Source organism: Mizuhopecten yessoensis, unplaced genomic scaffold (assembly GCF_002113885.1).
Source record: "Mizuhopecten yessoensis strain PY_sf001 unplaced genomic scaffold, ASM211388v2 scaffold897, whole genome shotgun sequence".
Lineage (NCBI taxonomy): Eukaryota > Metazoa > Mollusca > Bivalvia > Pectinida > Pectinidae > Mizuhopecten > Mizuhopecten yessoensis.
In genome coordinates, this window is record NW_018403776.1 from 94,844 (window position 1) to 118,397 (window position 23,554).

At 33.3% G+C, this 23,554-nt stretch overlaps 1 protein-coding gene across 2 annotated transcripts; it reads left to right on the forward strand.

The window, feature by feature from the left end:
* The first annotated feature begins 20 nt into the window (after positions 1-20).
* Positions 21-18,128, forward strand: LOC110453783. Of its 2 annotated transcripts, none has more exons than XM_021502933.1 (8): positions 21-126; positions 6,341-6,452; positions 7,294-8,224; positions 9,572-9,663; positions 9,919-10,198; positions 11,688-11,812; positions 12,769-12,874; positions 13,900-18,128. In XM_021502933.1, the coding sequence occupies exons 1-8, from the start codon at positions 113-115 to the stop codon at positions 14,082-14,084; spliced, it is 1,845 nt and encodes a 614-aa protein (XP_021358608.1). In that variant the 5' UTR covers positions 21-112; the 3' UTR covers positions 14,085-18,128. The 2 variants fall into 2 exon arrangements, with proteins under 2 accessions (XP_021358608.1, XP_021358618.1); XM_021502943.1 differs by lacking the exon at positions 21-126 and adding an exon at positions 4,183-4,578.
* The last annotated feature ends 5,426 nt before the right edge of the window (positions 18,129-23,554 follow it).

The window sequence follows — 23,554 nt, forward strand, 5'->3', positions numbered from 1 at the left end:
ATTTGCCAACAAAATTTCAGCCTTTTGATCTCCTTTGAAAAGAGTTCCACTACGTTTGGTGTTCAGACGTCAAAACACAGACGTTTTAGCCAAGACACATACTGACATAAACATGACAACGGAACGGTAAGATAATATTATTCTTTTGAAGATTGTTAGTCCAAGGTTTAATTTCATTCAAACTTAATATGTATTCTTCATTTTAACCAAAAGAAATGTTTTTACGTGATAACGTTGTCATGGTTGAATGCATTACGTTACAGGTACTGGAGCACTGTCAAATCTGGCTATATAGGCAGATTTATAGCTATATAGTCAAATATTACTTTTAGTTTATGTATTTAAGACAAATGTAAGCAAATCACCCGTTACTGGTCATATTTATATTGTGCATGTCGATAACATTGTGGACCAAACAATTGAGTTGCTAAAATTAAAGATTATTGTCTAATTCATGTTAATTACACAACTTTAATTAAATAATTTGTTAAATTCAATCGTTGCAATTTTTTACTGTCAACAGTTATTCCCTATTAGTATAACTAAAGTGTGTGTCTATTCAATATGGCGTTGATGTCTTCCCAAAGATAGGTAATCTATAGCTAGAAGATGCACCAAAGAGTACTCAACCGCAATATAAAGTGCTTCCAAACAACATCTCAATCTAGTTTATACATTTAACACACTATTGTTATGTTGTTGTACCTTTTTGCCAAATTTTGAATTGAATTGAATACACAAACAATGTACATATTAAAGTATCACAATGTTTCAAGGCCACCCGGTCCTTTTGTCAAGCTATTACTGAATGAGTAATTTGTATTGTTTAACTGTACAACAATGTGACAAAATTGTCTATTTCATGTATCACTCAACCTGGGATGTTTCACCTATCAATCAGGGTCGTCACCAGTTATCGAAAAATCGGTATATCGCTATACACAGACATATCGTTTCGTATTGTAATTCAGAAATAAGAAATCACTTTTTCACAGTTTTTTTCAAAAGCTTACCTGTATGTACTTGCTTTGTGTTTTAGCTATGCAATTTTTACTACACATTCTAACAGGTATGCCAATATACATCAACAGGACAAAAAAATGTTGAGAATCTGTTAAAATTTAATTATCAATTGTTGAGTACCAGATGTTGAAGATTGTTTTGAGTAAAAAGTAGTTCTGTGCTTAGGAACAACAACATTGTTTGCATTTGAGTATCTGGAGTGTTATATTATCACACAAATAATTTGGTACCATGCCCATGAAAACATTTGTAAAACATACACAGCTTCTAAAATTTAAAAACTTTCTCATTAAGCAACCATTTTAGATCTGATAACATAACACAAGAAGATGTGTCATATGGTACATCAAGTATAACATGTGCTGCCTGCTTTTGAGCTTAAGACAATTTACCCATAAAATTTGCAGAGCAGCCAGACCATATAGTACAACAGTAGATGAAATGTGGAAAAACACATGAGTTAACGTTGTTAAACTTGATTCTACCCTGTACTGGTTGCAAAGTTTTCTCAATATGACCGCTCCAGGACAGACAATCGTTCAGATGTACACCTAAAAGTTTTTCATTTTGAACCTGTTCTACTTCAATGTCACCAAACTTAAGATCAAGTTTAACATCATTTCTATTTTTCTGGACAGTTTTTGTTTTGATGCAGCAACCGTACATTTAGTTTTTTGAACATTAACAATCATTTTGTTTCCATCACACAGTATTTACATTTTCAAAATCTGACTGAAGCACATGTTGTACCTTAACAAGATTTTTGTTAGCATAATGAATGCTCGAATCATCAGCATACATTTCAGTATTTGCATTTACAGAAAAAGACAAGTCTGTAATTTCATTATCATTGGCACTTGGACTAATGTTTGAACTTTGTACTGTGTTTTTGATCTTTTTGTCCTTTGTGTTGCTGATTTTGTATTTTTCTTCACCTTTTTTTTAACTTCACCAAAAATGTACTAAAATGTCCTATTCTTAGGTACTGTGGCATCCATACTGGACAACTTTTTGAAATTTTCGTGTGGGAGATTTTTGCTACTCAAAATTAAAACCCAAACAAGATGTGTGTATATACCCCATAGAGACAAAATAACCCATTAAATGACATATTTTGAGTTGTCCTTTCAGATGAAATAATTAGATCTTAAAATAAAGGAATAGTTGAGCAAATTCACTGGTTGAAAATGATAAATCTAAGGGTCCAAAATTGAGAGTCTCCCTCCTTACAATAGGGAGAGATAGCAAGTATGTGGCATCTGAAATTCAATATACCTTATAAATTATGTTCTGAATACAAAATGGCCACCTCCTTGTGCATGCTTTTTCTTAATTGAGCAAATGGTTTGAATTCCTAGGACATTTTACTGTAGGTTTTATCAATCTTCAGGGCTTCTTTTTCACTATTTGAGAATAGGGCCTGTGGGTTTTGAATAAGGAAAAAATATGATTATTTCCAAGTCAGGGCCAAGGGGCTGACAGGACCACAGGGGTAATGAAAATATAATGCATCTCATATTTAAATGTAAATAAACTTTGGTGAGCAAAGGATTTTAAGTTTTTTTAAATGGTATTTAAACAAAAATATCCTTTCCTGATAGTGATATGCAATTGCTAGACAATATACAGCTGAAATGTTTGCCAGATAGTCTGAGACTACTGAAATCTCCAGCTGGACTATACTAGTGCATGGTTGTGAAAATCTCTTGCTCTATAGACTAATAACATTTCATTTTGTTATGCTGAACTATATTGTGTTAGTATAATATGCACATGGAATAGTGAAATTGGAAACTAATAGTCCATTACTGACTTGTGTTTTTTTTAATTAATTTCTAGCCCTGGATGTGATAATAGAACATAACTGGTTACTGAATACACTGATGGTATAGGAAAGAACTGCAGATACAGGCAGAGCCTTTTATTCAATCCTTTTCATGAACCATCTTGAATATGATTTGTTGAAATGAAATTAAATCACTGATATTATAAATGTAACATAACCCGGTAGTGATAAAGTAAACATAACAGAACTGGACAGTGACATCAGGGATATTATAAATATAACATAACCCGGTAGTGATATAGTAAACATAACAGAACTGGACAGTGACATCAGGGATATTATAAATATAACATAACCCGGTAGTGGTATAGTAAANGATATTATAACATAACTGTATAGTGAGTCACTGATGATGTAACCCGACAGGGATATAGTAAATATAACATAACTGGACAGGGATATACTAAATTAGATATCTATGCACCAGCCAGCTGTTGTTGACTGTTACTTTGTGTATTTAAAGATCAATGATACTACTTTACTCATCACTGATTTCTGCATGAAACTGATGTAATATTGACTTCAAAGATACAGTTTAATCGTAAATATAAAAATGTAAGCTGTCAACATGTTTAAAAATTGTACTCTGATTGTGTGAAAATCAAATCAAATCTGGATCCTGGATACTGTGATAGGCTACCAGGTACATGTACACCACTTGTTAAAGAAAAAGATTTATGCGTCATTGATATATTTAGTATGCTGGAGTAGTGTTAAATCAGCTGATGACACAATTGCACATATTTCATTATTGTACAGGTTTGGTTTAATGTTGTTTAACGTCCTATGGACAGCTAAGGTCATTTAAGGACATGCCTCCATGTGTGTAGTGTATGTGTGTTTGCGTGTGTGTATGCAGGAGACAGGGTATGTTGGCGTGCTTGCCTCCTTGTGATAGCGCAGATCTGATGCCGACTTTATAATGCTATCTCACTGAAATACCACACCTAAGGCACCCAGCACAGCATTCCGCCCTGTCACATTATACTGACGACAGGTGCTGCTTAAAGTTAAAGAATAAGCATGTCACCAGTTAAAACTACTTGTAAGAACTGAACAGATTTAAGTTAACTAAGGCTAATATTACACATTAAGCATATATAATATCAGTTATTTTAAACAAAAGTCCATTTAAGGAATTACCAGTGCAATAACAGACTGATATAAATACAAAAATCTAAACCTTTGAAAGGGTTGGATAACAAATAAAGTCACGTTTGTCAAACACATGTTATTTAATACAAATGGTTGGTACTTGGACAAGTTTAATTTTGAAAGGATATTGACCTTTAGAGGATGATAAGCCACTTTGCCTATAAGCTTCTTAACAATTGGCCTTGTTTGGGTGGTGACCTTTACATGCCTCACACATCATATTATACAGGAAGTAGGGTCTTATCTGAACAGTCACCACACCAGTACTGACATTCTGTCCAGTCCATAGCCAACGCCATTTGATTCCCAATGTTAACAGATAGCTATGGACTTTGTTTTTACTGAGTATATATACATATATATGATTAAATGTCAGCTGACAGCCTGAAGTTGTTACATATATGACTAAACTTATATCCGACCAGGCAAGTAATTAGGTCAGACATGATGGGATGCTACTGCTGATGTTAATGTTTCCAAATTCAATCAGCTTGTGATAAAGAGTTTTTAATACTATAATAGGGAAGTACAGTTTCAATTGGACAGAAAAACATGTAAGTGTTTTTTTTTCTTTTGCAAAATGTCTTTTTATTTTCTACAAATAGACTTCATAATATTAACAGCTTAGCTATAGTATAAATACATACATTGTATACAGTTCTAGCTATAATGTCAATACATACATTGTATACAGTTCTAGCTACATGTATAGTATAAATACATATATTGTATACAGTTCTAGCTATAGTGTAAATACATACATTGTATACAGTTCTAGCTATAGTATAAATACATGCATAGTATACAATTCTAGCTATAGTATAAATACATACATTGTATACAGTTCTAGCTATAGTGTACATATATATCTAAATAACATATACTGTGCACATAGATTTATGTCAGGCTAGTCATAAGGCTTTTGTAACATACAAATTAAAAACTACCCCTAACTGTTTAGTATTTCTATGATTTACGACATAATGATCCCAACATATTTGCTGTATTTGATCGATCTTTTTTACAAAGTCAGAATTATCCGTTTATACATTTACATCACTAATACATTAACTGTACATACAATGTTTAACATTCTATTGCTCATAAGGTGCTGTTGTGAACAGTTATGAAACTGATGTTGATGTATACCCTGGTAACTATACAATGAAAGTTAATCAACGAATGACTTCTTTTATCTTCAAATATTAGATGGAGTTATTTGATATATCTTAATATATATACTTATTTGATATTATTTTCAAAATATGTCCCTTATATAATATCCAACAATTTTTCATAGATCTTTAAATTAGCATGTCACTATATATATATGTTTATGAGCTGTCCATGAAAATCAATACAAAGTTACATTCACAAAATCTTCCAACTAATAAGCATATGTTGGTGACATTAACAATTTTATAGTGTACACATGTATGAGGGATAATTGACATTTGTAATACTGTACATTCTGTTTGCAGTGGTATATATATAGCATTATAGATATTTTCTTGCTCAGTTTGAATATATAAGATCATTGATATCATGTGGGAGGTCTAAACCAGAGCAGTAAAACCTTGATAATAATGCCCCTTGCTTCGTTTGCTATCATGCTTAATGCTTTCTTTCTTTGACAGTTACTTTGATGTTTTAAAAGTTTGATGCTTGACAAAATATGGCTTATAACAAGATTTTACTTCAGATTGAAATGAACAGCTCTAGTGAAAGTCAGTGTTTTTTTACAAAAACCGATGAGAACCCAAATAATATGTGGGAGGAATTTATTGCCTAAATAAAATATTATTTGTTCACCATAAATCTTTCCCATTGAATTTGTCATTACTATATCTAAAAATATATTTGAAATGGAAATTTCCAACAAAGTTCTTAAGTAGAATCAATTTGTATGGTTTGTTTGTCAGTTTATGGCAAACATGTGCAAATATAGGCCTGTTACAACATATCAAATAAATACACAGTACTCAGCTGTAGAGGTAATAAAGGGGGCTACTCCAGGGTAATAAAAAGGCCGTCAAAGACCCATGTCTCTAATAGGAATCGGAGTACAACCTTAACTACAGATTTTATCAACAGGTATCTTTTTATCACTAGAGATGGATTAAACATTAGATGATTCATACTGGTCTTGTATATTTAACTGATAATACATAATATACATGTCCAGCAGTGTGCATGTATTACAACTAAAACTATGACTAAGGATTATAAATTTAGAGTACACTATTAAATTAAATATTGACTTAGCTATTTCTGAATGATGTAAGTTTTCAATAGAATTACATATATTTTTTTCAGGACTGGTCCAAGATGGATAATGCACCTAGGAGACTTTGCGAATATGCTGAAGGCGTTCATTGGTTCTAACTACCTAGGTGTGGCCTTTGCATTTAAACAGAGTGGGTTGGTGGTGAGTAGAATGACCCCAGTTACATCTTTACTGTTGACTATAGCATCAGTAACATTTCTACTTGATTCATAAGCTATCATGATAAATGTACTTGCTACTTAGCTAGTCAGTAAGTACTGGCCATGATAGCCCCATAACATCATATAGATATGACTAGCCTTGCCAGAGTTATAACCAGCTACACTTGTTAGTTATACTGTAAGCATCATAAAAATAATATGCTAAGATACAATGTACAACCAGTAGATAAAAAATAACCAGTGGTGTTCTGTCGAATATCATAAACATTTCATGAGCGGCTGTAGGTTAACCCTAAATTTTAATTAGTAATTAAGGTCACTGTCTGTTAACAGTTTCCATTCACAGCATAACTTCTCAGCTGATGGAAATATTTTGATAAAACTTCATACACTTATGACCATGCGTCTCTTAAAGATGTGCCATACATTGTTATTTTCAGAATCCACACTCAAGGTCAAGGTCAAAAATTGAGGATAAAGATTAAATAAAAAGATTACATTCAAAAATTGAGGTTAAGGATGAAAGCAAAGATTACTTAAAAAAATGAATTGAATTTATGTAGTGTATCGTCAATATATTTACATCCAAAGCAAGTCAAAATGTATGCTTTATCATAGTCTGACATTATTATTGTAGCCTGGGCCTGGCTGTGTTCATTGTAACTGTTAAAATTGCACACAGTAATAATTTGCAAGAAGCATTTAACGTATTTGATTTGATGCTTTGCTATGTTGGGCATATAACCTGTCTCCTCATCATTAATAGCCTCAGAAATTATAGATAGCTTTTGCTACATTGTATAACATTGTTTTTGTTACAGCTGGGAGTAATCTCTCTCCTAATCATAGCCGGTCTCACTGATCACTGTTGTCATCTGATAGTCAAGACCAAGTACCATGCTATGAGAGTAATTTTAGGTCAGTTTAAAGTAAAGAGACAACTTTCACAAAGCTCTGACCGGTACCAGGCCGGCAACCGCCTCGACTGCAGTGGATACAGCTTCAACGGAGAGACCACTGACAGTGACGGTGACCATCCACACACAAATGGCGTTGACAGGGACCTCCCAAATGTGGACATCGAAGTGAATGATTTGGCCAAGTTGGAGCACCACATGATGAAACACATGTCATACGGTGACGTCGGTAGACTGAGCTTCGGAAAGAGTGGCCTCTTTGTCGTCAACCTCTTCATTGGCACCACCCAGTTCTGTTTCTGTGTTGCCTACTTCATATTCATTGGGAACACAATCCATAAGTTGTTTCCACTATTCGTGGATTGTCACAATGTTACAGTGAACAGTACCTTTACCTACCCTGTATCCATACCCACTACAACCTTGGCCTCAATGCCACACCTACACAACGGCGGAGTCCGTGCCGCAGGGTTTACTGGTCTGAATATGACAACAATGGAGTTAATCACAACAAAGAAATTCACCATTCCAGAGAGTAATTTATCCACATCAAGTCTAACTACAAGTACATTACCATCCAACATCACATTGGCACCAACAGTGTCACCACAGAATATGTCCACAACACCAGCAGAAAACACCACAAAACCATGGAAGCGACTATGTCAGGATAAAAGCACCGCTCCTGACCTGAAGCTTTTGGTGCTGACTCCCCTACCGCTCTTCCTCATCTTTGCTCTGATTCGTAGCATACGTAACTTAAGCTGGATCAGTGTCGTTGCCAATGTATCTATACTGGGGGGATGTATAGCGGTCTTCCTCTACATGATTGTCAGTAAGTACATGTTACTTATAGACTGTGATGATCACTTTTTGTATTTGTTGATGTTATTGAGTTTTGAAAGTGTTACACTTCAATATTTACAGTGTTATTTTCATGTTTTCATCAGGAAATACATAATTATTCGCGCAGTGTACATTTTCCAGAAAACAGTTCAGTCAGTCAGGTGTATTATTCTTACATTTATTGTGTTTTAAACAAAAATTATGTGACCATAATTTACCTGACTACTGAGAATATTTATGATGTGTAAGCCTCCCATTAGGTTGCTCTGATATTTTAAACTGACCCTTTTTGTCTTAGTCTCAAACTAGATCTTTCAAAAAACCTGGTGCTGGAAATGTTGTTTCATTGTTGAACTCACTGTTGAATTCTTTCATGAAAAGCACCAAAAATAACACTGCCACCAAAACAGGTGATATAATGGACTGTTGATACATAATTATCTATTTTGATAGCAGTATAAATTATGTACATGTAAATGCAGTGATTACTAAATTTATCATTTAGGTGCCTATATATATGAGCCTATGCAGAACCAGTGATCCGTAAGGCTTACATTTTGTCTGAAGTTTGCTTGGGCTTTGTGACATTGATCCGCATTCAAAATGTGTTAAAAAAATCCTCTTAATAACCACAATGCAAAGAATCGGATGATTTGGCCTCCATAAACATTCATGGTCACAGGTTAATTGCATTTCAATCCTCGAATTGACCCATTAGTAAACCAGAAGGCCTAGAGATGTGACAGCTTGCTGGATGGAAAGGCTATCAAGCTTGAAAAAAAAAAAAGGACAAAGGCCCACATAGGGTTCTTATGTGTTATAATCTAATAACAATTAATGTTTAAAGAATATGAGGCCTAGGGTAATCATATTTTGCATGTAGCTCGCTATCACATTGTTCATATAAATTCTTTTGACACACATTCAAGGCAACAGGGGACAACTTGGCTATAATTTTCAAACAATTTCTTCCAAGAACCAAGAGAGTGTGCTGCAGGTTGCTAGGAATGCCTATTAAGTTTGTCGAAATAAATGACATCAAATAGTATTCAAAGTCACAAAATCAGGTTTTTGGAAAACATAAAAAAAAAATCTTTTTAAGTTCCAGAATGGTAAGTTTCATATAGCGTACAGAGAAGAAGGTCTAATTTGTTCAGTTAAATGACATTGACCACCTTCAAGGTCATAGAGATCAAATGTGTTTATCAGAATCCAAACCAATTCAATCTTTCCATTGACCTTATGTTCTGGGTGGGAAACTAGAAAGCTATATTTACCACGTGATACAAACCCTAATTCCCTACTTCACAAAGTACATCAAACTTCTTTTTTTCAGATTTCAGTGTAGGCGACTTTATGTATGCAAATTTTGCGGGATTGCCTGTGTTTTTCGGAATGGTCACAGCAGCATTTGAAGGCATAGGACTTGTAAGTATATTATATTCTTCTTTTTTAAGAGTTTCCTAGCTACATGAAATTTCTGTAAAATTTCAACATGTATGTAAGAATGTTTCATTTCTTTTTGATATTCCATACACCATATGATAAAATTTAATAAGTGTTAGACCAATTGTATGGTCATAGTTACAGTGTGATGTGACTAATCACTATCATATACCCTTCTGTCTTTCGGTTGTATTTACAATGACAAGCAAGCCTGTATGTATAATTTGACCCTTACAGGTGATACCAGTGGAGTCGAGTATGGAGGGAAACAGACACAACTTCAACAGTTTCCTCCATGGGGCAGTGGGGGTACTAACTCTCATCCTCGGCACGTTCGGTGTTATGGGGTACATCATGTTTGGTAATGATGTGCAGCAAATGCTTAACCTCAACATTCCCTCTACAGAATGGGTATCCTTCGCTGTCAATGTCGGTGTGTGTGTGGGAGTACTACTCACATTCCCTCTACAGATCTACCCAGTCATTGAACTGATAGAAATCATCCTCTTCAGTGAAGGTTTGTCAAGTACATTTTCTTCTTTTTTAATCTTTTTAATGGAATACTACTCTTCATGAGTAAACAATACTTTCTTTTCCCTTCTTTCCACTGAAGTGAGTACTTCTTGTTTTCCATGTATTTGCTCCTATGATATATTTTCTATCTATATTACTGTATGTACAGAGCCATTATAGAACAGAAACTATTTATTACAGACTTGATTTTTCATTCCTCCTCCAGTACTGCCAGAGGAAAATGTACCTCTTGGTAATGATGGGTACCAAAATTTGGTGTCATGCCCTATTATATACAGAGTTATAGCCCTTTGTTTATTTTTGGTACTCAAGTTTGTTTTATTACTCTCGGGAGTTCAATAAAGCGATGCAGGCCCATTGTGCCTCTTGTTCTAAAAACAATACTCGGTCATCCAAAGATTTCTTTACAGCTACAGCAAAGTTTAGATTTGATGATACAAATCTGTCGAATATATTACACCATTCCATACAATCAAGGTCACAAAAACAAGTGAAAGGTCAGACATCTTATCCAGAATGTAACTATAACACTGCTGAACATTCTTTGATAGAAACTTCATAGATATGAATATCAAGTCAAGTTAGAATGTCAAGATCACAGCAGATGTTACACTGGCCAGCCTGTCATATTCTTCATCTGGGAGAAACATGTGATAAAATCTAAAATTATATGAAGAAGTGCTCAAGCTGATCTATTTAAAGGGGCTGGTCGGGGAAAAAAGGTCATATTTGCTAAAATGGCATACACATGTTTAAAATACCTTCTTATGAAATATACCAATACAAATTTTGCTGAAATGCTAAGAGTAAAAATTATAATTATATTAAATAAATCCTAAATTGTCACCTGACAGTCTAAAACTCTCAATTGACCCAGATCAGTGATGTAATTTCACCGCACGCGCAGCATTAACAAGGCCAAATGTTAACATCGTGGCGAAAGGAAAAGATGCATGCAAAAGTCATGACAGGCACGAGGTATCAATACCGTTATATATTACAACAACAAATAGGTAGGAATACTACACTTGCATCATACATGACCTTTGAAAACAATTATTTACGTATAGTATTGCTGTCTTGTCTGCTAGTTGAGTCTGACATGGCACATGACGGCGTGCTATTGTTGTTATCTTCACTGCCTCACTTTCGAAACAACCACGTGACATATATAAATAGATCTGCGCTAAATTTATGCGGGGCTTCTCAGAAATTTCAGTGGTCAAAACTGGACATTGCAAGCAGAACTCGACCATCATATTGCCGTGGTATAACTTTTGGAAGGCCAGAGAACGCATTTAGACCCATTTTTTTTTTTTTTTTTTTTTCCCCCGACAAGCCCCTTGAAAATAATGAATAGATTAAAATAGAGTAGAACACAAGATGTGTAGGAATTTTGGTGATTTAAATTTTTCACCAAAATCACGTGTTATTTTAGGGAAGTCAAAGTCATAATAAAAGTTTGGTTTCAGGAAGTATATGTGGACCTAGACGTAGAATGGACCGACTGTTACAAGAGGAAGATACAGAAGAATCATTATTGCCACATGCTGCAGATAAATTGCCCATCACAGTAGCGGTACACATCCCTGATGTTGTAAGTACACATAACAAATGGTATTGTACTGTCATGTCAACAGAAGATCTACATTGGTCTCGAGTTCAAACCATGTTCTAATCGCCAGTATAGACATGGAAAACAATGTACTATCCCCATTCTAACACACCTTAACAAATAAACTACGCTAATATGTTTAGAAACATTGCATTTACTTGTACAAAAGTACATAGTAAAGTACTCTGTGACCTGAACTGGCGATGTGTCATTCTGCAGCAGACTGACCAATAGGAAAGAAGCTTTCAAAAGTCGGTCATTTGGCCCCGCCCATACTTGCCAGCACTCGATTTATATGTTGACAAGGCAGAATATTTGGATTTTTCATGAACGTCATGTTACCAAAGTTTATATGACGCATTTGGATTAATATCGACCAAATTCTTACATTTTCATGTCAGTATGCATACCAATCTGTGCTAATATCGAGAAGATAGGTGATTATTTATTTGTGAAGAGTTTTGTGTAAATTCATACAACACATGTGAAATGTTTCATTTGATTTCGGATCTAACTAGATGCCTTCACACGGATGGAACAAACGTTTCAGTAATAAATGGAGGTAAAAACAAGGAATGTTTACTTTGTACTTTTTAATTCATTCAACAAATACATTTCATTGGTTGCTTCTGTTCTGTTGCCTGCTAGCCTTATCAGCGGGATTTCGCTAAGAGGCGAGCTTGACACCATTTTGCTTTGGTTAGAAACGGGGCGTTGCTTAAGTGCAAGGAGCTTAACAAGATTGATCATGATTCAATCGCAGATTAGAACATGGTCCGTATCCAATCAAAACACATGCAAACAAATCGTGTTAGAATTTAATGTAGACAGTTAGATCTGATAAGTACTTTACATAGAGATTAACACATGTTATATTCACACTTAAGTGTAAAAAGTCATGTTACTATTGTGTAAGGTTTGGTGTTTGTTACTCACAGGTGCCTGCATGGAAGAGGAACATTGTACGGATTTTAGTTGTAGGAGCAGCTGTCTGTCTTGCAGTCGTTTTCAGGGCCAGCTTTGCTTACATTGGGGGATTTACAGGTAAGTTATGTAGCTTTTCTTGTAATTGGAGGGTTTGCTGGTAAGTTATGTAGCTTTCCTATAATTTGAGGGTTGGTTGGTAAGTTCTGTAGCTTTCCTATAATTGGAGGGTTGGTTGGTAAGTTCTGTAGCTTTTCCTATAATTAGAGGGTTTGCTGGTAAGTTCTGTAGCTTTACCTAAATTAGAGGGTTTGCTGGTAAGTTCTGTAGCTTTACCTAAATTAGAGGGTTTGCTGGTAAGTTCTGTAGCTTTACCTAATTAGAGGGTTTGCTGGTAAGTTCTGTAGCTTTACCTAAATTCGAGGGTTTACATATACACTCTAAAGCTTCACCTTTATATTGGGAGGTTAAAGGTACGTTCTGTAGCTTAACATTTATTCAGGAAATTGTTGCTGCAATTTTACATGGCAAATGGGCACATCTTTCCTGGCATCTTAGCATTTTGAAATGATCTTTGAGTTTTTATGAATACAACTACATGTATATCCATAGCTTGAATTTTTTCCTACCTTCAAAACAGGCAGCATATTTCACAAAATGAACAACATCACTATTCCCTCAGTTTGAAATAGTTCTACTGATTAGATAGTTATCTTATCCCCAAACTAATTGACCGCATGAAAACTTTACACCTCTGTTCATTTTTACATACAGTATTGTACAATAGGAATTTGGAACACATTTTGAGGTTTTGAAAATATTTTAACCTGCTTTGTGTATCAGAACCTCATGTTTTACTGAAGTGAATGTGCATGTGACAGCCACATAATATATAAGCAGTCTCAAAGAAAGAATTAAGTTCCTATTGTGTCAATAATCAGTACAGTATTGATTGTACTGACATAAAAATAATAGTAATAATATACAACATTTATATAGCACCCTATATAATTTGTAAAATTACTCCAATGTGCTTTCAAAACATGAATAGTAGTATCCCTTATGTGATTATATACCGGCCGTAGTTGAACATTTTTGGACCTGTATGCCTTACAATGTCTGATTTAACTTCCTTTTTATTGTAGGAGCTGTTGGAAGTTCTGCACTAGCATTTGTTCTACCGTGTATATTCCATCTAAAGTTGTGCTCTAAAGATTTATCATACGGGGTGATTTTAAAAGATATACTCATCATAGTGTTTGGTTGTGGAGCTAGTTGTGTCAGCCTTATTTATGTTGTCAAAGCACTTGTCAGCAAAACCTCTGTATGACGTTTCCATGCTAGAATTTATCATTATACAAAGTGTTAATCACGTTCACCATGCATCATGCTAGAATTTATAATTCTACAAAATCTATATCATGTTCACAATAAATCATGCAAGAATTTTTAATTCTACAAAATCTATATCCTGTTCATCATGCATCATGCTAGAATTTATAATTCTACAAAATCTATATCATGTTCACAACACATCAAGCTAGAATTTATAATCCTACAAAATCTATATCATGTTCACAATAAATCATGCTAGAATTTATAATCCTACAAAATCTATATCATGTTCACAACACATCAAGCTAGAATTTATAATCCTACAAAATCTATATCATGTTTACAACACATCAAGCTAGAATTTTGTAATTCTACAAAATCTATATCATGTTCACAACACATCAAGCCAGAATTTATAATTCTACAAAATCTATATCATGTTCACTATAATACATCATGCTAGAATTTACAATTCCTCATGATTATAAAAAAAATTATATCATGTTCACAATACAGCATACACAGCTAATGTCTCTCAAATACGTTTATTATCTCTGGAAAAACATGTTTGTAAAATGAAGAACTGACCAATTATGAATTTCTGTCTCTGCATTTGTGCAATTGTTTTAATCTCATACATTCGATATATTTACGATACATAAATACAATAAACATGTAATATAAGAACTGGAGGCAGCTTCTCAATACTTTCTGCTTCCTTTGAAGATCTGAAGGGAAAGAAACAAAAATTCAGTGAATCCATGTCCCTATACTATAAGATAGTGATTTTTTTAAGAATAAAAAAGAAAATAAGATTATGTGATTGTACAAAAGGTTTCCACCGTTTATAAGTGTACTAGGAGATGCAATCGTTCACAAGTGTACAAGGGATTCAAAGGGTATTTAAGTAAAAAGGCATTTAACAATGGATATGTGTACAAGGGATTTCAATGGTTTAGTTAATAAGTTCTTGCTTTTAGTGGTTATAGAAACATTGATGAATTTCATGTTAACTGATTGTTTATATCCAATTTTAATTTCACTTTGGAATTAAGTGAAAAGTCCTTTTTTTATTTTCTGGTAGAGGTTAAAGACAATGTTCTTACATGTACTACAGGCCTGTATATCAAATCGATAGACTCTCATATTTTTTTCATTTTAAACTCTTAAGAATGTAAGCATGAAGGAAAGATAACATGAATTATTTTTTGATATGAAAAGACACTATTTTTTTTGTGAAAAAGAAAACGAAGGACAAGGGACCGTATACATCCCGCTATAATATATATATAGCCCGAAACATTTTTGCCTTTTGTTTCATACATACTGTCAAAACAATTTTGCCTTTTGTTCATACATACTGTCAAAACTATTTGTTTTTGGTTCATACATACTGTCAAAACAATTTGTTTTTGGATTAATGTATTGTTTATTGTGACATTATCATATTTCCAAAGATATTTTGGTCACCTATTTTTGACATAATCATTGTGTGGTTTTGGATGTAACTATATAAACTATTGAAATGACAACAGTAAACCATCTTTCCCTGAAGTGCTTTAATATATAAGCAGAATTTGTTGGGAACCTGCCTTCATTTATAGACGTAATACATGTTTACAATACATACCATGTATACATGTTTACATATTCAATCTGATTAGTTACCATGGTATAAATATGTCTGTCCTCAAATCTTTGAAATCTGTGAAACAACATCTGGAGATTTCTATCTCTTGCTATAAACATGTTTATATGATTTTTTTGCATTTCAATGTTCACCTGTTGGTACAAAGATCTCATGATACATGTTGGTGTGCTTTATTATTGCTGTCATAATTTATGAGTTGAAGTGTGTCTACTTTGTTAACATTGATATATCCACATATTTAGATCATCAAATATAATTTCTGTCTGAAATGTGACATTATGGTGCCAGCATAATCAATACACTGCATATAATGTTTACCATGTAAATTTTGTCCCATATTATACCCTCCAGTTGTATAATAATGGGATATACCAGTCACTTAATAATGTAAAGGCAAACACAGATATTATCTATAATGTGATTGGGCTATTACACTGATTTATGGTAATATGTTGTTGCTATTTTTGTAGAGTTTATATCAGTGATCTGTTGTCAGTTGTGTGATTTATGTGTATCACATGGAGTCATGCAGCCCTTTTGCAATATGAGGACACATAGAATCAGCTCACTGGTTCTTAAAGACACATGCAATTGGCCCGCCATTACTGAAAGGATTAAAAGCTAATATATGTACATCGGTTATAAATGCAACGAAAATATATATCTAGATATATTTTTATTTTCCTCCACAATTTCTCAAGTTTTACATTCCATTTGCTTACAAATCAAAGCTGTACAATTATTTGTATGTACATTGAACTAGCATTTTATAACCATACTGTGACACAAGGTGTGTTTTTTGTATTTCTGTTATAATAATTAGGATTACATATTGTTTCTGGTTAATATGTGTAAAAAGTTTAAAGTTGTGAATTGTGTTTTAGATTGTTTCACTGTTATTTTCTAATTCATGAAAATTGCATTTCAAACTGATGAAAAAAGACAAACTTATAATTTAGATTATAAATTTACAATCCAATTTCTCCATGTGAAACTGGCATTTTAGCAGTTTGCATTGCACTGGTTGTAAGCATAATGATGTTACCAACACCAACTGTTGTACTGTAATTTTGGTATGATCAGAAGTTTTGTTATACCAGGGCTGCAACAATACGCACACCTCACGGCCGGGTACGATGGGTATCATGGTATAATGCTTACGATCACGATACACATATCTGCTCACAGGTCAATTTCATAATTATTGAGTGCAGGATTTTACAGATTTGTCAGGTTATTTATATATGTATAGTAAATTGCTGTCAAAAGATACTATCATAATAGTACTTTTGCACAGAGGGCCATAAAAAAAAAGATTATTTTAGTACTGTTAGTGTATCGCAATGCAGGCAAAGAAAATTATTCGAAATGATACATAAGAAAGTATCACAATATGATACAGTACCATATATTGTTGCAGCCCTTTAGTTCATACTTATTGATATACATGTACAAAACAAAACAGTGATGTGTATCCAAGATGGCGGACATTTGTGAACAGGGGGGTTGCTCGCAATTAAGCCCCCTCCCAACTTTTGGCCCATCTTTTTTCTCAGGAGGGGTGGGGGGGGGGGGGGGCGGCTTATTTGCGGTAAAATACGGTATCTAGGCTGTTAAGACAGGTGACACGTTGTGCTTGGTACAACTATGACATTTTCACCCTGTGGGTTGTACTGTCTCTACTTCAATAGGTTACGACTATAATTATAGTGTGTACAGATTTATCAGATACATTTAAGGAATGAATTCTGTGGTTATTACAAAAGAGTGCACTTAGGGTTATTTTGGTGTTTACCTCCATAACCTACAACTTATTTGTTCTTTTTTATTTAATTCCTCACCAAAAAATTTAAACTTAATTATATTATCAAACCGTTTTGTCAAAAAGAATTATTTCAATAACAGAGAAATATCATAGAAAGTAAATATTTAAACCAACTGCTTGCATTACCGTATAACATGAAATATTCCTTGTGTGTAAATATTCATGGTTTTCATGTTTGCTATGGAGCCACAAAAATAAATGCAACAAATTTGATTAATATCCATAAATACTGTTTTTCTTATACAAAGTATCAACGAAACTAATAACCAAGAATATTTCATGTTATACATGTACAGTATCTCAAGAACCAGAATTGTAATGTCAGCCCAGGTAACCTCAAACATCAGAAATAGCCAAGCCCTGATTGTTTTTATATAATTAATAATAATAATTATTATTATTGTTGTCACCTCCGGAGTGATGCCGTGTGAAGTTCCTGCTCGTTAATGTGATTCTTCATAATTCTGTCACCCCTGAATATAATTCCTTTTGTCATCCCCAAGCGTATGAAAGATACCTGTATCTCCAACCTGTGTATGAAAGATACCTGTATCTCCCACCTGTGTATGAAAGATACCTGTATCTCCCACCTGTGTATGAAAGTACATGTGCTGAAGGTCTTGCACAGATCTTTTCCCTGCACTTTCCAAATATGGTCTTAGTTTGTGTATAGATGACACTATAGGTCGAGTAATGAAATGTGACATCACAATCAGTTTTCCATGGGAGAAACAAGTACATTTTTAGAAGAAAAATAAATTCATTTCCTATGTTGATAACCATAGTTTTTGAACACATTACTGATAGGATTGAAGAAAAGGGATCCTGGTCTCCCTTCTACAGTGAGAGACATTTCCCCTCTTTGGGTGATTGGATGAGATTCTTAAAAATCTAACTTTTTGCCTTGAAGCAAGCTTCAGATTAGACAATCAAAAACATTATCCTTTGGGTTGAGATTTCCCCATCATACCCTCACTGTAGGGGAAGATTCTATTATCGGTACTTGTTTACCTGTGGACAGTCCCGGTATCACCTTTGACCTCATCAATGATTCATCACTGACATGTCCAGCTTCTAGTACACGTGCAGTACCTAGCTGTGTGCCAATATATGTTAGCTACGGGTAACACTTTATTTGCCTTGTTTAACAAGTTGCTTCAAATGAACTCTACACGTTTTTTGTGTATATTGAATAATATTTTTCTTCGCTTATAAATCCCAGATGTTTGGAAGAGATCTGCCGTTTTGTTTGGACTTTTTCCTCGTTTTTTTAGCTAATAAATGGTAATACAGGTATTTCATATGTTATAGATAAGAAGTATAAAATACCAACAATTATCAAGCTGTTGCAGTATTGATAATCTACTGAAAGTTTAATTACTTTCAGTTTTATTTATAGGAATAACAGATGTTGGTATATTTAACTCATTTACCCCTGAAAACACATCTGAACTCTTCCAATTCAAAGGTTGGAATAGTGCATTATGAAATTTCAGGGGTCAATGAGTTAATATACAAAATGTAACTATAATTCAGTTGTGTATACTGTACTGATTTATTTTATGGATAATATATGACTGAATGAAGTTCATTTACCGGACATTTATTTAAATGTGAAAAGACATGTTTAGTTTCTCATTTACATTATCATTTTCAATAAATAAATTTAGAGCATATTTTGTATAATATGAGGTTGCCAATATTATTCGACTGGTAATATAGTTAAGTACAACACACTGATAAATCGGTAAAAAAAAATCATAAAATTTTCAAAATAAGCATTTTGTAGGGAAAAAACAACAATTTGTACACTTTAAAATGTTATATAGAGATACAGATAGAAGGAATTGTTTTTTTTAAATAAACATAATGTGTTAATTGTAAATGTTTTATAAACATAAGACTGCTGTCTGAAGGTTGTAAACCACCTACTCAGAAGTACATGTGTATGTATGTATACAGTGCCATTGTCACCATTCAATACTGTTTTTCATTAATATGTTCTTCCATTTTATTCCAATAATTAAAATAAGATGACATTATTTGTTTATAACGGTTGTCAAACTTAAAGCTTTCCTCATTTTGAGATTTCTATGCACATTTATGTTTTCATCATTTCTTAGTTATTAACTATTTAATGTGAAATGCTGCCTAGTGTTTTAAGTGTAATATATATATTGGTACTATATATGTGATCATGCTTGTTATTCATTAGATCTACAGGATTTGCTGTGGTCTAGTCCTCATTCTCAGCTTACCTTGTCAAACAGGAAATTCATCTCAGACATTTTGTTACCACTTAATGTATCATTGTATATTTTGAAGTGTGTAATAAATCGTACTTTATTTTAAATATTTTGTGGAGTTTGATGTTATTGTTTTCTATGAAAAAGCTCAACTGGGAGTTATTTTGTGTATTGAGACGAGATAAAATCACAACCCACAAACAAGTGCTTGAATTAATTCTCAGACATAAGCAAATCCGATTTTGCAGTATAGTTTTGCACATTTATAGATTATTTAGCAACTCAAATAAAACTGAAACAAACTAACGCAGCTACCAGTAGACCCTTGAGAGCATGTTTTATATCCTCAAAATGAACTTTGACTCTTGTGTTTGAGAGGATACGTCTATTGGACCTGTTTTGACCCTTCAGATTTCTGAGGAAAGGTGATTGGACCTCTGAAATTGTTTGATGTCAAGGGTCAACTGGAAGCCCTTAAAGAAAGATAAACAATACTTTCATCATCATTGTACTACACTATAACTATAATGAACACATCAAGCCCAGAAATACTGTATGCTGAATCACAAACTTTTTTTATTTCATTTGAAGGGTCACATATGTCAACAACAATAATGGAATAATAAAGCATAAGTTAAACTGACCAAACATACCATTTTGCACACGTCTACATATGATTTCAAAATCAATGTATAACTTTTTTTAAAGGAATGATTTACTACAAGCGTTGTACACATATGTACATTTAATTACAATTTAACTGTTTAATTCACCTTTATCTGGCCAATGAAAAACATTGTTTAGCTAAAATAAGGATTATAAATGTACATCAATATGCTTTAATACACTGTATACGTACTTTGCCATTTAATTATTTGTTCAAGTTTTATTAATGATATATTCTATATTACATTCACATGCTACTTATTACTCCTATAACATAAGAGGCCGCTGGTCGTCCTTTTTTCTATCGGATATGATTTTGCCGATGGCGCCTGTCAAAAGTATCTCACTGTGTTAACCTCTAACACTGCTGGAGTAACTATTTATATGCAAAAGAGTTATAGATCAAGAAATATACTTTTAAAATATGAATGGTAGTACTAGTTCAGGCCACTTTAATAGGTGTATAAGAAAAAATGTATACAAGAATAATTTCATAATACTGAATTATTATATAATAGTGGTAGGTATGGTGTAAATCTTCCATTAACTGAAATGTACATTTTGTAGACTAACTGCTCTAATCAACTTAGCTATATATAGCTACCTGGTGGTCATCAGTGATCACCTTAGTCCAGCTCCGACACAAATTGTTCAAGGCAGCAAATATTCTGATGTAGGGTACTTGATTGACTAGAGTGAGTTCATCAGGTTCTAAAGTGCACTACCTTGCTGTAAGTGTAATGGTGAGTAACACAACTACACTCAGCATCAGGTTCAGTATATTATAAATAACAGTATGGGTCAAAGAAGTAATATAGACGGTAAAATCCCATATAACACTGGATCCTAATGGAGGTATGCTAAACTTGTCCACACTGTTGGAATTACTTCTTTGCCCCATAAATAACAGTATAGGCCAAAGACAAGCTACATTTTACCATCAAATTTGGGCATATAGTTAATATTAACATTCTCTTCTTGTAAATCACTACATGGTCTAGATCTTATACAATGAATGTTCTTCAAGTTTAATTTAAAGTTATACCAAAAAAAAAATATCTTAAAATGATACATGTATTACAAATATTTTAATCCTACAACAGGACATAACCCTCTATCTCTACCAAATTATCACCTCTTGGCATTTTAAAACAATTTTACCAAGAGTTAAATTCAGTTTCCCATTGTTTTAAGTTTTTGCTCCATGATGACATGATGTTGGTGCACTTTTGCAAAGACACGGAACAAAAGTAAAAACAAAAAGAGTTTAAAATTTCATGGTTTGTATGTATCTACAAATGTAACAAATTGAAAATCCTAATAACATTTAATCTAACTTATCATTGTAACTTGAGAATTACATCGTTTATTTGTTATAACAATGAGATCATGATTATACAAAACAACCTGTACAGAATGCTTATCATTATACAAAACTTAACTTATACAAACTTTGAGTATCTTGTTAATTAACACTTGACAATAAAAAAAACATCACGAAGGGAAATGTGTTTCAACCAATGGACCAACATTTCTGTTCATAATCAAATAGTTTTCAGGTCACACAAGTTCTATTACCATATGCAGGTCTGCGTTTGCAGTAAAAGTCACCTTGTAACAGTATATTATAATAATAATGATATATGGCCGCAAATTTCAAAACACAGCTGTGTTATCCCCAATCATATTCATGCTAAACTAACATCACACAAAAAAAAATATACAGGTTATTTTGGTGTGTTTTTCAGAAATTGTGTCTCTCCGGTGTGGATTATTGACATCAGTAACATTCCAAGTGGGGCAGAATTACAATGATCTTTCAGGGTCATGCTATTATTTGAAACCATTACTATTTAACTACCAGTAACAATGAACTTGAGAATGTGTCAGGGTCTTCCACACCACTAACATTCTGGGTTTCACGAATTAATTAAACAATGTACATATTTCACTGATCAATCAAACACAGGGTCACATCTCAAATGAATTATAATTTACAAAGAACGTGTTTACTTGTAAGATGTGAAGATTATTGTTTAACCAATTTGTATCGAGTTGTGATAACATTTATAAAATCTAAATTTACAAGGAATAATCCTAGTTTATGGTTGGTTTTATATAAAGGTTTCCAGAAAGATCAAGATTCTGTTTAAACAGACTATACTGTATTATTTCAAGAGATGGATTCAGTGAAATCAATGATAGTAGAAACTCTTTGGCCTACTGATGACATGGGCAAAACAGTTCTTGGGTGGGTTGTTTTTACAGAATAATAACATATTTACCAGTATAAAAAATACTAGTTCCAAAAAAGAGATTTTAACAGATTAGTGAGGGCTCTCTGTAAATTGGACAAAATGCTTATGTAACATTTGTTATTATTTGTAAGTTGTCAAACATTTAATTGTCAATAACAGATTTTTTAATACTGAAGTTTTTCTATTTGTACAAGGTCACATGGAAACCATGAGGATGTGTTTCTAAAATGCGCTATTCTCTGCAACTAATTCAAATAAAACACATTCACCTAACACTGTGACACTATTCTGGTCCTTTGGGCCAAGTTGTCCAAGAAATAAATTGATCTGGTGGTATTAATAACTTTACAGGGGTACATGTACAAAAAAATTGTACTTTGGTTTAGGCTTTTTTTCTTCTCTTTACAGCAGAAGGCTGTGTTTACAGATGCATAAATATTTGATATTACAACCATAACAAGAGGCCCATAGGTCTTAACGGTCACCTGTTATATTTATACAGAGAGTTGATTTGGTTTTTAACATGAACAGAAATATTATTCAAAGTGACAAAAAACAATAAAACCACCTTATTCAATATCTAGCATACTGATTTAAGACTAAAAAGTATTTGAAACTAGCACCTCTGATTCTAAACAAGGAAAATGAAGAAATGTTAGCACACTGACTCTTTTGGACCCCACCCTACAGCCCTTGGGGTAGGGCTGGCTCAAAATTTTCAAAGTATCAAACTGTCAACTCAGGGTTATAATTCCAATCAAGTTATTAACATGTAATATTCAAAGTATCATTTGCCATTATAAACCATAATAAATTTTG

Excerpts from the sequence above, each read along its gene's own strand:
- LOC110453783 (XM_021502933.1), top strand. Across the intron at positions 10,199-11,687 it reads AATCATCCTCTTCAGTGAAG|GAAGTATATGTGGACCTAGA; the intron begins GTTTGTCAAGTA and ends GTTTGGTTTCAG. Across the intron at positions 12,875-13,899 it reads TTACATTGGGGGATTTACAG|GAGCTGTTGGAAGTTCTGCA; the intron begins GTAAGTTATGTA and ends TTTTTATTGTAG.